The sequence below is a fragment of the Trichechus manatus genome, unplaced genomic scaffold (genome assembly GCF_000243295.1).
Source record: "Trichechus manatus latirostris isolate Lorelei unplaced genomic scaffold, TriManLat1.0 scaffold00170, whole genome shotgun sequence".
NCBI classification, from domain to species: Eukaryota; Metazoa; Chordata; class Mammalia; order Sirenia; family Trichechidae; genus Trichechus; species Trichechus manatus.
In genome coordinates this window covers 2,659,423-2,677,258 of record NW_004444106.1, presented here as the reverse complement: position 1 = coordinate 2,677,258, position 17,836 = coordinate 2,659,423, and the positions used below count along the sequence as shown (strand labels likewise).

The 17,836-nt window shown below is 48.0% G+C and overlaps 2 protein-coding genes across 2 annotated transcripts; one reads left to right on the top strand and one right to left on the bottom strand.

Moving 5' to 3' along the window:
* The first annotated feature begins 290 nt into the window (after window positions 1–290).
* On the top strand, window positions 291–3,548 carry ASPHD1 (aspartate beta-hydroxylase domain containing 1). Its single transcript, XM_004386646.2, has 3 exons — window positions 291–1,231; window positions 2,467–2,580; window positions 3,293–3,548. The coding sequence occupies exons 1-3, from the start codon at window positions 352–354 to the stop codon at window positions 3,400–3,402; spliced, it is 1,104 nt and encodes a 367-aa protein (XP_004386703.2). The 5' UTR covers window positions 291–351; the 3' UTR covers window positions 3,403–3,548.
* Window positions 3,549–3,695: 147 nt separating this feature from the next.
* KCTD13 (potassium channel tetramerization domain containing 13) lies at window positions 3,696–17,627 on the bottom strand. Its single transcript, XM_004386645.2, has 6 exons — window positions 17,189–17,627; window positions 15,730–15,899; window positions 7,498–7,587; window positions 7,356–7,408; window positions 6,239–6,434; window positions 3,696–4,490 (listed from the first exon to the last, which is right to left on the bottom strand). The coding sequence occupies exons 1-6, from the start codon at window positions 17,430–17,432 to the stop codon at window positions 4,254–4,256; spliced, it is 990 nt and encodes a 329-aa protein (XP_004386702.1). The 5' UTR covers window positions 17,433–17,627; the 3' UTR covers window positions 3,696–4,253.
* Window positions 17,628–17,836: the final 209 nt, after the last annotated feature.

Here is a 17,836-nt window from a genome sequence, read left to right as displayed (position 1 = left end):
GCAGGCTGCGGGTTTCCGGGGCTGCAGGTCCAGGTGGAGTAGGAACTGCTGCTGTCCAGGGAAGCTAGAAGGAAAGGAAAGAAAGATAAGAACAAAAAGGGGGAGGGGGTGGAGGGAGGAGAAAAGAGAGAAGGGGAGACCAACGGTGGAGAGAGAGGAGACTGCAGGAAGGAAAAGAGAGGGAAGGGGGCGGGCGATAGAGGAAGAGGAGTTGGAAGGAGAAAGAAGAGGGAGGAGAAGAGAGAAGAAAGCGAAAGGGGGTTAGAGGTGTATGAAGGAGGGGAGAGGGAACAGAGGGAGAAACACGGAGGAGAAGGGACCTCAGAAGGAGAGAGAGAACCAAGAGTGGAAATGTGGAAGGGAGACAGCTTAGGGGGGAACCAAGGAGCAGCCATGGAGGGGACTGATGGAGAGCTGGGAGGACAGGGGAACCTGGACCTAGGGGATGCCCCAGGCCTCTTGGCCAGGGCCTCCCTGCCCATCATGCCCCCATGGCCACTGCCCCTGGCCTCCTCCGCCCTTACCCTGCTCCTTGGAGCCATCACTTCTCTTTTCCTCTGGTACTGCTACCGCCTGGGCTCCCAAGACATGCAGGCCCTGGGAGCTGGGAGCCGGGCTGGGGGTGTTAGTGGTGGGCCTGGGAGGTGCTCTGAGGCTGGCAGGCCAAGCCCACGGAGCACTGGAGACCCTGGGGAAGGACCCAGGACAGAAGGCCTAGTGAGCCGTCGGCTTCGAGCCTATGCCAGGCGCTACTCCTGGGCTGGGATGGGCAGGGTGAGGCGGGCAGCTCAGGGTGGACCAGGCCCTGGGGGAGGGTCAGGGGTCCTGGGCATTCAGCGTCCAGGCCTGCTTTTCCTGCCAGACCTGCCCTCGGCCCCTTTTGTGCCACGGGATGCCCAGCGGCACGATGTGGAACTCCTGGAGAGCAGCTTCCCTGCGATTTTGCGGGACTTTGGGGCTGTAAGCTGGGACTTTTCAGGGACTACCCCTCTGCCTCGGGGCTGGTCCCCACCCCTGGCCCCTGGGTGCTACCAGCTGTTGCTGTACCAATCAGGGAGATGCCAACCCGGCAACTGCCGCCGGTGCCCCGGGGCCTATAGGGCACTGAGGGGGCTTCGGAGCTTTATGAGCGCCAACACCTTTGGCAATGCCGGCTTTTCTGTCCTCCTGCCTGGGGCCCGGCTTGAGAGCCGCTGTGGGCCCACCAATGCCCGGGTCAGATGCCATCTGGGTAAGTAGATGCTGCCTACATACAACCTCCTTGCCTTCAGGACTCCCCCTCCAGGCCCTCTGCTCTGCCACCAAAGCTCTGTACACTGTGGTTCTGAGCCTGCGTCTCTTCTCAGCAATCTTCCATGATTCCCTATTGTCCATAGCGGCATTTCCTGAGCTTTGGTTATCTGCAAACCATCTTCATAAGCTTTGCCATGGCCATTTGCCACCTGTACTATGTTTTTTCACATCCATTCCACCCCCCCCGTTCCATTTATTTAAAAGAAATCTTTGTAGAACTGTAAGTGATAATCAGTATTGCTTGTCCTAAATAGAAAGTACTCATAAAAACAATTTTAAACTGAAAAAAGGAAAACTTAGAAAATTCTAACGAAATACTCATCTCTCTAAGCTAGCTATACTCGAAGTTTAAAAAGGAGCAATGTTAGTGATGTGTTAAAGTTGTGGGAGCGCCAAACTGTGATTTTCTTTCTGATGCCTTAAAGACTGGAAAAAAGGAAAAGGAGACAACTTTCTGATTGTTAATTAACACCATGACCTTGTTTCGGCTAAAACCATCTTCTGTGCTGCTAGTTGGATGTGTCCTACACTTTGGGGCACACTGGCCTTCAGGATCAAGTCCAGATCTGTTCTCTCCTCATCTCCCATGTTTGTCCTCCCCCATCCCTGGCTGGGCTCTGATCATGAAGGCCTCTGGCTGATGCTGGCAGGTACACGCGCACGTGCTGTACTCTCAGCCTAGAATGCCCTTCCCCCATCATCTCCTGGAAAACTCCTGCTCAGCCTTCAGGACTCAGACTTTTGAGTGCCACACCTCCTCTGGGATGCTTTCCTATCCCCACCGGTTGAGCTGGCTGCTCAGTTTTTTCACAGCACCTGACGCTGTCCTGCCCACTTGGGGGCAGGATGGAGTCAGTCATCTCTCAGAGCTCCTGGGGAGACAGGGCCTAGCAAGTTGTAGGCTTGGGAAGCACAGGAGGAGATGCCACTTCCTCCAAGAAGTCTTCCCTTTTCCCTCAACAGAACACATTGCACTTTCCTCTGCATTTCCCATCTCCTGGCATTTCTTTCTTCCAGTGTTGTAATTATACTCAGGTCACCTTCCAGAGAGCAAGGAAGGGTTTCACCACAGAACCTGGCATTCAAGAGACCCTCAGATCTGCTTATTGACTAAACAGGGTGAGCGCCGTGGATAGAAGCAGGGGTGTTGGATGCCCAGGTCTCTTTCCACAGGCCTGAAGATCCCCCCTGGCTGTGAGCTGGTGGTTGGTGGCGAGCCCCAGTGCTGGGCTGAGGGGCACTGTCTACTGGTGGATGACTCTTTCCTGCACACAGTGGCACATAATGGTAAGTGGTGCATCCCTGCTAGCAGGGATGAGGTACTAAAGAGTGAAGGGGGAGTAGACTAGAGGGCCGCAAGATCAGGCCCAGTTGGCTTCCTGTCCTGGCACTGTTTTCCAGCTGCATGACCTTGAACAAGTCGCATAACCTCTTCAGTCACCTGTGAAATGGGGCAACCGCCTTCTTTACCAGGTGATTGCAAGGCTGAAATAAGTCAATGCAGGTACACAGCAAAGTTGTTAACAGCACAGGACCCTGGGCCTGGACTACCTGGGTTCCTGTCCCAGCTCTGGCACTTATTAGCTATGTGACCTTGGGCAAGTTACTTAATCTCTCTATGCCTCAGTTGCTTTGCATAAAATGGGCATAATTATGGTGCTATCTCATACTTTGGGGCCCTGGTGGTACAGTGGTTAAGAGCCTGGCCTCTAACCAAAAGGTTGGCAGTTTGAATCCACCAGCCGTTCCTTGGAAACCCTATGGGGCAGTTCTACTCTGTCCTGTACGATTGCTATGAGTCAGAATCAATGTGACAGCAAAGGTTTTTTTTGTACCTCATAGTTTGTTCTGATGATTAAGAGCTAATGCACATAAAGGGTTAGGGCAGTGCCTGGCACATGTTTACTAAGTGTTTGCTTTTATGAATATTCGGTGAGCACTCCTGACACATAAGCACTTACGTCAGCTGTTCTCCTGTCTCCATTCCCATGTGCCCTAGGATCCCCTGAAGATGGGCCTCGAGTGGTCTTCATTGTGGACCTCTGGCACCCCAACGTGGCCGGGGCTGAGCGCCAGGCCCTCGACTTTGTATTTGCACCAAACCTTTGAAGGGAGGTGTTTCCTTCAGACACCTGGGCTGGAGAGAGACTGCACTCAGGGACGGCTTGAGTGGTAGCCACTGCGGGGGTGGGGTGGACCCTGAGGGTGGGGATGGGAACTGGCCAGCAAGCACGAAATACAGATTTTGAATCCTCTTCTAGCTCCTAACTCCTTCCTTCCCTGCGACCAGGCCCAGGGAGAGGCCTGGGATAGGGGCTCATGTCTTCACCCATCCAAATAGTCAGGTGGCTCTTTAACACGGCCATCTTCCTGTCCCTCTCCCTGAGAGCCAGCACCAGACCCTCACCTCAACTTTATTCCAATAATTTAATAGAAAATTAAAATAATAAATAATATGAAACAGATTGAGAAGATAGCTGAGCTGGTAGAGGCCCAGGCCAGCCTAGTACAAAGCTAAAGAGGTGGGGAGAACTGGTAGGGGAAGGAGCGGGGAGGCACACTACCCTGCACAATGGTGGGAAGGCGGCTCAGAGAATGTGGTGGGTGGTATTAAGGGCTGGGTTGACACTCTGGCATGTACAGTGTACTAAAAAAAGAGAATGGGAATTACAAATCATTCTAAACTGGCTACTGAGGGAAAGATAGCAGGACAAGAAGGGGGGTGAGGGGGCAAATGTAGGCCTTCTGAAGGGCTCTGCCTGAGGGGAGGGTCTGGAATGTACCGTGTTGTTAGCAGTGAGATGGGAACGAACGGAAAGGACCTAAGTAAACTGCACCATGCAATGAAGGGACAAAAGGGAGACCCACGACTTGGCCAGCAGAGCCGGGGCAAAGGTCTGGGAACAAGAGGGAAGGAGAAAGAGGGACTGCAGAGGGAAGGCAGGGAGAGGGGTTAGAGGTCAGTCCTTGAAGACAATTTGTTGGCCATGAGGACGCTCGTCATGGGTGATGTGGCGCCGGACATGGATCCTGCGGACACGGTGCTCTCGGTTGTCCTCATCTTCCCCTCGGCCTGCCCCGCCACCTCCAGCTGCACCCCCTACGGCCTCCAGGAGGGCTGGGTCTGGGTCCCGGGGAGTCTCGTAGATCAGGATGTTCAGGGTCTCCTCAAAGATCCGGGCCTCTGGGAATTCCACCTGTAAAGGCCAGCAACCCCCAGCTCCTACCCTCTGGTCCAGTCACACAGAGCCATTGCCCCCACCCAGCCGCTCGCACACAATGGCACACCTCCTAGCCTTTGCAGTCACAGGTCCTGTGGCCTAGACTGTCCTCTCTGCAACTTCTTTACTCTGCAAAGTCATACTTTCACTTCAAGGCCCAGCTCTGAAGTCAGGCCGAGTTATTTGCTTCTCGGTATAATCTTTCACTTGACAAATATTTACTGAGTGACTACACTGTGCCAGGCACTGTTCTAGGCATTGGAAATACAGCAGTGAACAAAACGGACAAAACTCCTGCCCTCAGGAAGTTTATATTCTAGGAGGAGGACTCAGAAACACACTTAATAAAATACATAGCAAGTCAGATGATGATACATGTTATGGAGAAAAATATGGCAGGGAAAGGGGATGAGGATGGCCAGGGCTGAGAAGTGTTGCAACTTTAAAGAGGGAGTTCAGGGAACGCCTCCCTCACGACATTTGACCAAAGACCAAAGGAGGCAAAGGACGGAGCCAGGAGGATAGCTAGAGAAGAGTGTTTGGGAAGAGGCAACAGTACAAAAGCTCTGTGGCAGGAATGTGCTTTGTGCGTTATTTGAAGATCAGCAAGGAGGCCAATAGGGGGAGAGTAGAAATGGATGAAATCAAAGCTGTGATTGGGGGTTTCCTACTGTGAGGCCTTGGAAGGGTGTTAAGGAACACAGCTCGTAACCAGCTGTATTCTAATTATTGGCTTATCTTCCTGTCTCCACAATTATAGAGGAAGCTTCTTGGAAGCTGGGTTGTTCACTTATTCATGCATGCATGCATTCAATAAATGCCTCCTAGCTCCCACTGTGTGACAGGAGCTGGGCTAGTTCTAGGGAGATAAGAAAAAGACACAGCCCTGCCAACAAGGAGCTAACCGCCCTCCGACATTACCAACTTTCTTTGGGGTTGTTAGAAGTTCATGAGCAAAGGTGTCCCAAAGAAAGTGATGCTTGGCTTGGGTTTTAAAGATTAAATACAACTTCATTAGGCAGATGGGGACAAAGACAAAGAATTTCAAGAGGAAGGAATAGAGTGTGCAAAGGCAGAGAGGTGTGAATAGCACAGGGTCGTAGACACTTGGAAGAACTTTGGTGCATGTGAGGCACTTCCCTCACATCAAGGTCAGAAGGGACCAGACTGGTGAGATCTGAGGGAACCAGATGACACAGGGCTTGCACTTGACTCAGTACTCTGTTCACCTTTGTTGACCTGGCCCAGTGCAGTGCTGTGCGCAGAGTAGGTGCTCAGGAAGTATTTGCCGATGAATGCCGTGTTAATTACTGAGGACCACAAACCCAGACAGTGTTCTAAGAGCCCATCTGGTCCTGAGGTTTCAAGAACTTATTTGGGGTCATGGACCTTTCTGAGATTCTAATGACAACTATAGACCCACCATACAGAAAAATGCACACACTCCCAAACCTGCATACTATTTCAGAGGACTGCAGATAGACTTGAAACCCATCCAACGGCCCTACATTAAGAACTCTATTCCGACATCCTCATTTCACAGAGAACGGAAAGCCACAGAGGTTAAGGTGACTTCCCCAAGGAAACACAGCCAGGACCCCAGAGCGCCGGCTCCCAGCTCCCTTTGATGGACTTTCTCCGGCCTGATCTGCTAAGCTGCTTTTGTCCAGGGTCCTGGTCTGGCCCACACCCCCACACCAACCAGTCCCTGAATCCCTTCTGACCTTGGTCTGCTTCTTCTCCGTGGCATAGACAATGGAGGTGCAGCACACCTCGGCGATTTTGCGGCCCTGCCCGTAGAAAGACCAGCAGCAGATTTCATCCCCCAGCACATCCTTGAGAAAGAGCAGCCGCCCGTGGAAGCGCAGGGCTAGTTTGTCAAACAGCTCGATGTTCTTGAGTAGGTTGTCATCTGAAGTGCTGAGGACCAGGGGGCCGGGAACCTCAGCGCGACTGGCTCCCCTCCTTCCATTTCCCCCCTCCCCCGGGATAGGGACCCAGACTCCCTGCACTCTGGTCCTGCCCAGGGGTTTGGTGTCTGGTAGGGAGCTCCCTCCACCCCTAGAGCCGCAATAAGTGGGCCTCAGAAGGGAAGCGGCATTTGCTGAGTAAATCACAGCACAGCAAAGTGGCCCCACAGGCAGGCTCTCCAGCAGGCTGCCTAACCTGCCATCCTGGCGGTACCACTTTTTAACTGAGTGAACATAGACAAGTTATTTCACCTCTCAACCTCCTCATACGTAAAATGGAGATCACAGCAGAACCCACCTAAAACAATTGTGAGGATTATTTGTAATACAGGTAGTCCCCAACTAACAACATATTTGAGGACAGCTGCCCTTTTTTTGGGGCTTATATAACGTGCATGTAACGGGAGAAGCAGGAAGCGCCGATGTTGAAGCTGTAAGTTTATATGTAATGTTTCCAAGCCCCAAAGACAAAGATCGAATTTATAAAGATACTGATAATAAAAAGCAGTAATAAAAAAAAAAAAAAATGTACCCGACTTACAGGAAATCTTGGGAACCAAACCCCGTTGTAAGTTGGGGACTACCTATACCTAGAAGGTGCTTACTCAATGCCTGTTGTAAAATAAACACTTATTAAATGCTGGCCATTATCATTTAATCCTCACCTGGACCCCAGGTTACCAATGATAAAACAGAAGCTCAGGAGGGAAAATAGCCCCCCCAGTAGGAAAGTGGAAAAGCTGGGAGGGATCTGCACTCAGGCAGGCATTCTTTTTGTCTCTTTGGGTGGCGGGGCCCTCCCCTTGGGCCAAGAGCAGGGCTGTGCTGGATCCCAGGATTCCACCCGGCACACCTCCCAGGGGGCGGTCACCTGGTGTAGGAGTACTTGTTGTTACTGCGGTTGTGCAGGAGCTTCACCACGGGCTGTTGTGGGAAAGAGGATGGAGAAGGATGGGGGTCAGGCTGCAGAAAGAGGCCCCCAGCCTCCACCCTACAGGGCTCAGGGGCCTCACCTTGGAGGTGCTGGCCAGGAGCTGCTGCTCCTCCCGGGGAGATGTCACCGTGGGGATGAGGCACAGCGGGGACAGGTTCTCCCTTTTTTGCTGGGGAAGAAGCGGAAGGTGGTTAACAGCACAACCAAAGGCCACTCCCCTACTTAAAAGCCTTCAAAAGCTGCCTATTGTCTTTGGGGAAAAAATCCAGACTCCTCAGAGGGCCACATGCCCTGCAGGATCCAATCTCTGTTGATCTCTCTGATCTCATCTCCTACCAATCCACCCTTGCTTGCCGGACTTCAGACCCACTGGTTGTCTCTGTCTTCACAATCCAGCTGTGCCCACCCTGGCCCTTTGCTGCTCTCCCTCCCTGGAAAGCTCTTCACTCATCTCTTCGCATGGCTGGCTCCTTCTGAGCCAGATCTGAGTTCAAATGGTGCCTCTCCAGAGGGTGCCAGTCCTCCTCCCTAAGCTCCCAGGCTAAAGCAGTCTCCTCTACCTCCTCCTTCTCATATTATCAGTTCGTTTTCTTCATAGCACTTTTCTCAATTTTGTGTATCTTCTTATGGTCTGTTTCTTCTCACCTAGGGAGTTTAAGTGTCTAGCCCACAATGGATGCTCAATAAATATCTGTTGAATGAATGAAGCTGGTTGGCATAAGGTTGCAGGCAGAATCAGGACCAGACACATAGGGTTCTTTTTCTTCTCTCTTCTAGAATCTTCATGTCAGAACCCTTTCCACCTCTTCCAACTCAAAATCTACATGTGCAATCCTAACACAAATTGCAGAAGATCTTTTTTTTTTTTTTGAGAATCTCATAAAGCTTATTCTTTATGGAAAAATAAAAGTCTACAATTACTTAGGTCAATTTTTAAAAGGAAGAGCAAAGAGGAGAGTCTGACCCTACCAGATATTAAGATACACTAAAAGTCTTCATAAAAAGTGTAGTTCTAGTGCAGAAACCAACCAACCAATGGAACAGAACAGAGATCATAAACAGACTGGTGTATATATAAGAATTGGATATTTATAAAGGGTATACCATAAATCAGTGGGATTATTGTATGTTAGCTATTCATTGCTGCGTAACAAATTACTCCAAAATTTAGCAGCTTAAATCAACAATAAATATTATTATCTCACAGTTTCTGTGGGTGAGGAATTCAGGAGTGGCTTAGCTGGGTGGTTTTGGCATGGGGTCTCTCATTAAGGTATAGTCAAGATGTTAGTCAGGGCTGCCGTCATTCGAAGGCTTGACTGGGTCTGAAGGATCTGTCTCTGAGAAAGCTCACTTGTGCTAGCTGTTGGCAGGAAGCGCCTGATCCCTGCCATTTGAACCTCTCCACAGGGTTGCTTAAGTGTCCTCATGACATGGCAGCTGGCTTCCCCAGAGCAAATGATCCGAGAGAGAGCAAGGTGGAGACCACAATGCCTTTTATGACCTAGTTTCAGAAATCACACATCACTTCCTCAATATCCTACTGGCTACAGAAGTCAACCCTGTTCAGCATGGGAGGAGACCATACAAGGGAATGAATACTAGGAGGCAAGAAACATTGGGGGCTGCCTTAAGAGGCTGGCCCCACAGTGCACCCTCTGGCTCCCACTGATTCACATTCCTGCCATATGCAAAATACACTCACCCCCTCCCAAGGTCCCCAAAAGTTTCATTCCATTACAGCATCAGCTTGAAGTACAGTTTCTTGTTATCTAAATCAGGTCCAGGTGGGAATGGGGCTCCTTAACTACAGCTCCTTAAGCACATTTCCTCTCAATCTGAAGATCAATAAACTAAAGAGACAAGTTATCTGCCTCCACACATCCAATATACAATGGTGGGATAGGCATAGGATAACCACTATGGACACTCTTGTTCAAAAGAGGGGGAAAAGAGGAGACACATAACAGTCACTGTCCAAAGCAATTCTGAAATCCAGTTGGGTAAATGTTGTAAGTTCCTTGATTCCTACTCCTGTCCAGAAATGATTCTTCATGGCTCTTGGCTCTGCCCTGAGTCATCCTTCCTTTTCCATGAAAAGTAGTCTGTCTGCAGCTCCGTGGTTTCCTCAGCCCGCTTCCTGCCTGTAGAAATTGGGAGTCCAAAGTTGCCTTTTCCACTTGCACTGTCACTTACCCTTTCAGTCCAAGCTGGCAGTGTTTCTGCCACTACAATTCTCTTAAAAATTTAATGGATGTCTCGTGAATCTTACTGAGGTTCCCTTCCTTAGACAAAAGCCACACCTACAAATCTCTGTGAGATAACCCCTTGTCTTTCTTGGGCTTGTGTTAAGACTGCTGAAGAACAACACCTTTAACCTTAGAAGCCCTATTATTTGACTGAATGGTTCTCTGAGGCATTCCCCCACTCCCCCATCCCCAGGTCCTAACAAAGGATTTTTACAACTACATCCTCAGGGTCATCTTCAGACCCTGTTTTCCTGAGAATGCCCAGTTAACCTTTGTTTGGAAGCCATTTGTTAATTTTAACATCTTTTATTCTCTGGAAAGGCTAAAAATTTTCAAACCCAACAATTCCCAGCTCCTTTTTGTTCAACTGTTTTTCCTTTAGCTTACCCTCTCCTTTCTCATTTTATTATATGCAACAAAAAAGCAAGTGGTACCTTCAACACTCTGCTTGGAAATCTCCTTAGCTAGATCATCCAGTTTATTAGGTAAATTTTCTACTTTCTACATTACCACAGGTGAGAGTGTTGCTAACTTTTTGCCACTACATAACAAGGATTCTCTTTCCACCAGTTTCCAATAACACCGTTACTGGAAATAACACCTGCAGCCTCCTCAAAGACCATCTGATTTCCATTAAAGGACCCTTCAAAGCTCTTCAGGCTCTCACTAACACTTTCTTCAGCTTCTGCCCACTTGCCAGTTCTAAAGTCACTCCCACATTTTAGGTTTTCGTTATGGTAGAATCCTACTTCAGATACCAAAAATCTGTTGTTAGTTATCTACTGCTGTGTAACAAATTACTCCAAACTTAGCAGCTTAAAACAGCAACAAACATTTATTATCTCACACAGTTTCTGTGGGTCAGGAATTAGGGGTTGGCTTAGTTGGGTGGTCTTGGCTCAGGGTCTCTCATAAGGTTGCAGTCAAGATGTCAGCCAGGGTTGCCGTCATCAGAAGACTTGACTGGGCCTGGAGGATCCACTTCTGAGATGGTCTGCTCTTATGACTGGCAAGTTTGTGCTGGCTGTTGGCAGGAGTCCTCAGTTCCTCACTAAGTGAACCTCTCCCTAGGGCTGCTTAAGGGTCCTCAGATCCCCAAGAGTGAATGATCCGAGAAAGCAAGACAGAAGCTGCAATATCTTTTATGACCTAGCTTCAGAAGTCACACATCATCATTTCCACAATATCCTACTGGTTACACAGGTCAGCCCTACTCTGTGTGTGTGCGTGCGTGCGTGCGTGTGTGTGTGCGTGCATGCGTGCGTGCGCGGGGTGGGGGGGAGCGTTAAACAAGGGCCTAAATACAGGAGGCAAGAATCACTGATGGCCACCTTAGACACTGACTACCACAGATTATTTAGTAGACGGCACCGGGAAAGCTAACTCACTCTCTACGGGGGACAAATAAAGTTAAATCCCTTTGCAATTCACATTTACAAAGTGAATTCCATGTAGATTAAAAGACCTACACGTGAAAGTAAAACTATAAAGCTAACAGAAAATGCAGAATAGAAAAACAAAACTTCCTAAGTCAGACCCCAAAAGGATACACCATTAGGCAAAAAATATTGAGGGGTTTGACTACTTTAAAATCAAGAACTTTTCCAGCTGATGACAGAAACTGTGATTTTACAAATACTCTCACATAATAACGTGAAAGAAATGATAGGACTGTAACAATTATTCTACAACCCTAGTGAAATTATTGATTTAGGCAAGGATAATCAATTGATGTGTGATTGATAGGTAATGGATATTCATATGGTGCCCAAATAAAACATGCAGATTATAACTGGCAACAAGGAAACGTAACTACAAAGGAGGATCAAACCACCATCACCTGAACCCGGCAACCAAATCTGAGCAACACTAATGATGGCTCATATTAGCAACATGAGAGGTCTCTCAATGTAACCACAATATGAAGTATCACCTAAAATGTATTCTAGTCAAAATGTTTAATATCAAACCTTTAAATCTAACTTCTACTTCTAGACATTCAGGGTAGGGCATAGTAACAAGCAAAAGGATACTGTGAGGAAACAAACTCAGAAGGTGGGTCATCATGCAGGAAAACTAGAGGTCTCTTTAATACGTCAGCATCGTAAGAAAAAGGGACTGTTTTAGATTGTAAGAGACCTAAGGAACATAACAACCAGACCCAATGCGAGGACCTAGATTGGGACCTGGTTTAGATAAACCAGCTATAAAAGACATTTATGGAACAACTGGAGAAATGTGAATATGGCCTGGATGTTAAATAAAACTTTATTGACATGGAAAGACGGCAATCATTAACAGCGACAACAAAAATGGGCAGATTACAAAACAGCACATACAACGTTACCGTATTTTGGCAAAAATACACATACACACACAGAAAAGGACTTGGAAGATATACGGTGCTTTCATTTTATTTTTTATTGTCTGTGTTTTCTAAATTTCTACAATGCATATAATTCTCCTTTAAAAATAATGGTTATTTGTAATTGTTTAAAAATCAAGGATTTCTATTCAACAACAAATGTGATAGACAGGTGATATTCTAAGAGAAAATATTTGCAACATCTGACTAGAAATTATTATCTAGAACAGCCTTTCTCAGCTGGGGTTCCTCATCTGAATCTTAAAACCCAGAAAACAATTTGTGTAACTATTTTCTCAACTCTCCCAAGGATAGTAGGTAAATAGTACTATTCTAGGTACACAGGAGAAAAGTTAATTATGTACAATGAACACCTTAGGGTAGTAGGCCTGAATTCTCTCTAGGAAACTGGGTTGCAAAAGACTGAGCTAAAATATGCACGAAACTCCCACAAAACAAAAAGAAAAAGGCAGGAAACTCAGTGGAAAATTTGGTAAAGAATATGAACAGGCAGTTCATAGAGGGGAAACTGAAAAAAAGCTGGTGAGTATATAAAAAGATGCTTGACCTCATTAGTTATCAGAGGCATGCAAATTAAAATGAGATCACTCTACACCCATCAGATCGGCAAAATCAGAAAGCTGGGTGATGCCATGTGTTGTTGAGGATACGCAGAAATGGGATCCCTTGTGCACTGGTGACAATGAGTAAACTGCTATCATCATTCTGGAGAGTAAACAGCTAACACTTAACGACATTCAGTATCCATGTGCCCTGCTGCACAGGAATTCCCCTCCCAGCTACAAACGTGAGAAACCCTGGCACAGCACCACAAGGGACATGTTCAAGGATGCTCAGTGTGGCACTGTGGGGACAGTAAGTGAGGGGAGACAGGAAGTGGGGAGAGACAGAAGTGGGAGGCAATCTAGGTCTCCATCCTCAGGGGAGTGTATAAATAAAATGTGGTGAATGTACACCATAGACTCCTGTACAGCAGTCAGAAGTGAAGAACTAGGTGTACAAACAGCAGCATGAACGGATCTCAAAAAGAGTGCTGAGTGAAAAAAAAACTAAGAAACAGAATATGATCCATCGCTCAGTGCCATTTAGGAAAATTAAAAAGGTATACAAACACAAAGCAGTGCTTTAGCTTTTCAAGGGTACAGACATAATCCAAGAGTATGTATCAAAACATTAAAACTGGAATGGGTACTATGGAGAGGAGTGGAAATGAATAAAAAATATAAGAGAAAGGATTTGCATAGGCCAATGATTAAGTCCCATAAACTGAGGAGCATGACGAACTCAACTCACTGTACCTTCTTAAAAAAACAAACAAAAAAGAAAACCCCAAACAAGCAAACTCTAGACGTGCAGAGTAGGGATGGGAAGAGTCTCAAAGAAACCTGGAAAGGTGGTGGCTAGAGCATAGAAGAAAAAGCACTGTACCTGGGAGTTAGATAACCTGGAGATAAATCCGAGCTCTGCCATTTACTGGCTCTTTGACCCAGGTTCACTCTGGCTCAAACCCCTGCTGAGAATTTGCATTTCCACCCCAGATATACTGAATCAGAATCTACAGTTTAACAAGATCCCCCAGGTGATTCTTATGTATAATAAATTTTGAGACCCATTCCACTAGGGGTTCTTAGAACTGGTCCCTGACCAGCAGCATTAACATCACCTGGGAACTTGTCAGAAATGCAAATTCTCTGCAGGGGTTTGAACAGGAACAAACTGGTTGGTTCCAAGCTTTGACCGTGGATGCATCACCGAACCTCCTTCGTGTTTCTTTTTATGTCAGACATGGGGAGAAGATGTGTGTTCAAGCAAAGCAGTGGGTGTGCAATAATGTGAGCTAAATTTAAAACGAGAGAGCAGAAATGCACTTCCAACATCATCTAGTTCAGTGTTTTTCAAACTGCAAGCAGTGACTCATTAATGGGTCATGAAATCAGTTTAATGGGTCCCAATTAGCATTTTTAAAAAAAGGAAAAAAAAATACATCAGAGTATATTTCACTAAAGGTATCATTTTAAAACTCTTATTTCGGTTATGTGTATGCGAGCATAAAATATATTTTTTTTTTCCTCAGGTTGCAGTCAAAAAGCTTGAAAAACAGGATTTTTTTGAAAATCCTGTTTTTAAGAGCCAATAAGTATTGTTTGTGGAAGAAAGACGTGGCAATCTGCTCCCGTAAAGATTACAGCCTTGGAAACCCTCTGAGGCAGTTTTACTCTGTTCTATAGAGTCGCTACGAGTCAGAATCGACTCAACGGCCAACCAGTTTGGTTAAATACTGTTCAGGGCGATGAAAGACTTGGAAATAGATCGTGGTGATGGCTGCACAACCTGTTGAGTGTAATTAACGTCACTGACTTTTACACTTAAAATTGGTTAAAACGGTAAATTTTTGTTATAATTGACCACCAAAAAAAAAAAGAACCAGTAAGTATCCCCCAAGACAACAGAGTGTTGTTCACAGTTGCCACTTTTTAATATATAAAGCAAGGGCATTAAAAAGAAACTCATATTCATCTCTTACCACTGTATCATAAATGGCATGGTATCATAAATTGTATCAGAAAAGAAAAATGTTAACATTGTAAAGGTAGCATAAAAGGCTTTCTGTAAAACTCACTACAGTGTACTTTTTCTATCTTTTGGAACATGAGGACACAATGCCAGAGATGGGAAGTGACTTACCCAAGGTCACTCAGTCAGCCGTGGGAGAGCTAACCCTGAACCCATATGTCTAGGCTGTGCTTTTCAAACTCTGCTCCTCAGAGCCTTATGGGATGCACAGAAGTGCCTCAAGAGCCGGTGTTAGGTAGAAATGGAGCCTAACAGCCGGGCCTGAAACCTCCAACCTTGTTGTATCAGGAGCTGCTTTGCTACTGTGAGATTTCATTTTATTTAAGGAAAGGCTTTTACTACTTTAAAAAGAAGAAAGAGAGAGAGAGAAAAAGAAAACCAGAGTAGTGTGGGGCAAGCTGCTTCCCAGGAAAGGATAAGACCATGGAGGTCATTATATTCTATTTTAAATTTAGATTTCTTTTCCTACTGGTACTAGGGAGCTAGTTAGGATTTCTAAGCAAGGGAGGGAATAGATTGGGCTTGTGCCTAAGGATAATTACGCAGGTGGTAGTGTAACAGCTGGACTGACTGGGTAAAAACAGCAAGACGCAGAGAGAGCAGTCATTTAACCACTGCAATAGTTTTGGCATGAGGTGGTGAGGAGGGCCCTGCCTGAGGCAGCCGGGGGAGAGGGAACAGGGCCCTCAAATTCCCTGGGGTCACAGCCAGTAACAGCCAGGCTAGAAGGTAGCCTCTCCAGGCAGTACCCTACGTCTCTTTTTTTCCTGTCCTAATATTAAGCACTGGACTGCTAAACCAAAAGGTAAGTGGTTCGAACCCACCAGCCACTCCAGGGGAGAAAGATGTGGCAGTCTGCTCCATGAAGATTACAGCCTTGGAAACTCTATGGGGCAGTACTACTGTCCTATAGGGTTGCTATGAGTCAGGATCGACTCAACAGCAATGGGTTGTTTGGGTTTAATATCTAACTAAGGAGACTTCGGGGTGCAGGGGTTACAGCGCTCAGCTATGAGTTGGAACTGACTCAATGGCAGTGGGTAGCTCTCCCAGGGACATGGGCATAGGGGTGGCGTTCAGGAGGTAAGGAAGGGGCCCTCACCTGCAGGGCCAGCTGGCAGTCCTCAATCAGGCCCTGTACCAGGTAGTAGCGTGCTTCGCCTAGTAGCTCCCCTAGTTCTCTGGTACTCTCAGGTAGTGGCACGGACCCGTCCCGCAGGTAGTTGAGGATTGTACCAAAGTGGCGGCCGCTCCGGTCAATCAGCACCCAACCTGGTAGGGTGGGAGGAGGCAGGAGGAAGGATGACTTTGCTGGGGGGCCTTGGAGCTACTATGTTTTTTATGAAAATGGATTCCAAGGTTATAAGGAAGTCTGAATTCTGATCTGCCCCAAACTTTTGCCATATCCAAGAAAATCCTTTAAAACATTTTCAGTCCCATAGGCCCTTTTTAACATCGCCAGCCACAGACATCAACTACCTCCCAAGTCTATTCTGTGGTCAGAAGGTTCTCACCATGAGAAAACGGTTATAGAATTACCTTATCAATAAACCTCTAACCTGTCTTGTTAATTCTAACCACCCCATTTAAAATGTCTATCCCCACCCTCTAGGCCACTACCATCTGAACCTTTATTTATAGTCTTCACAGAGTGTATTACTATCTGCAATTACATATATATTTTTTGTTTACTAGCTTATTGTCCCTTTCCCACCCCACCCCTGCCAAAACATAAATTCCATGGGGTAACGGTCTTGTCAGACTCCTTTACCAACCCATCTCCAGCATCAACCGGCGCTTTACAAATACCTGTTAAATAAATGAATTATTCACCTTCAGTTATCTGAAAACTGTGCGCCACCTCCCAAACTTTTTATTTTCCTGCTCTCACAATCCTTGTCAACCTCTTCTGAATCCCCACCCCCCAAATTTTAATGTCCCACTTGGGCAGTGGGGCCCAAATCTGAATGAATGGTAAGGTAACTGCCAAGAACTGTCCACCCTCACTTTGTCCCTGGCAAACCCAAAGCGGCCTTCTTCTACAATCTGCATTTACAGGCAGATTCCTAAAGTGTATAGGAACCTGTGTTTCGAAAACATAGGGACAGACAAGATCTCCCAGTCCTCCAGGCTGGTGTTGGCGGTGCTGAGGCAGAGACGAACAAAAGGCTGCGGAGTTAGAAGAAACTGATGAAGGTGGCCTGGAGGGGGTGCTGCTGGCGGCAAGACTGGTTCCCAAGTCGTGAGAACCGAGCGGTGAAGGGTGGGAGAATTGGGGGCGGGGGTGGGGTGGGGTGGAATAAGGACTGAATCACTTACCACAGCGCCTGGAGGGTTAGGGGCTCCATAAATGTTGGTTACTGCTGGGGGTATAGCAAAAGGTGGGAGATTATGAATGAGACAGGGAAGATGAGATGGGATGCGGGGGCTGGAGAGAGATGAGAATGAGCTGCCTGGACGGCAGACAAGAGAAGGGGCGTAGGGAGACTGGGTGACGAAAAGAGCTGGGGGGAAGGAACAGGGGGAATGGAGCGTCGCACAAGGAAGAGCGGCGTGCATACCTCCGGCGTCTGTGAGCACCTCCACGCGGCCGCTAAACATGGCTTTAAGCATGGTGTCCTGTCCGGTGAGGGTGCGCAAAGTGGTGTAGTGCAGCGAGCCGCCCACGTTCAGCTTCACGTACTTGCTGTTCGGGGACAGCGGACTGAGACCGTAGGCGGCAGAGCCAGACTCGATACCCGAGGGCTTCGGGACTTCCAGGGACGGGTCCGCGGCCGCCGCCGGGCCCGAGGCCTCGGCCGACATGCCAGGTAGCGGCGGCAGGCGGCGATCCGAGGCTCTCTCTGCGCCCTGCGGCCCGCTCCCAAAGACCCCGTAATGCCGGCCCCTGAGCCACAGCGGTCGGTCCCCACGCTCACACGCTGCCGCTACTCGGCGACACTGGCCCTTCGCCTCATAGTGTCCGCAGGGCCCGGAAACGGGAGCCTAGCAGCTGCGCAGGCGCGTCAAGGCCCCGCCCCTGCCCTCGGGGGGGAGCCGAGTGAGGAGCATGCGTAGTGGTTTTGGAGGGCAGCGTGCCGGCGACGAGTGCGAGTGCGAGTGCGAGTGCGGGTGGCGGTGTTTGCTGGTCAGACTGTGGGCACCCTGGCGAGTCCGGGAGACGAGAGAGAGGAGGCGCCCGGGACGATGCTCTTGCGTGACGTGGAATG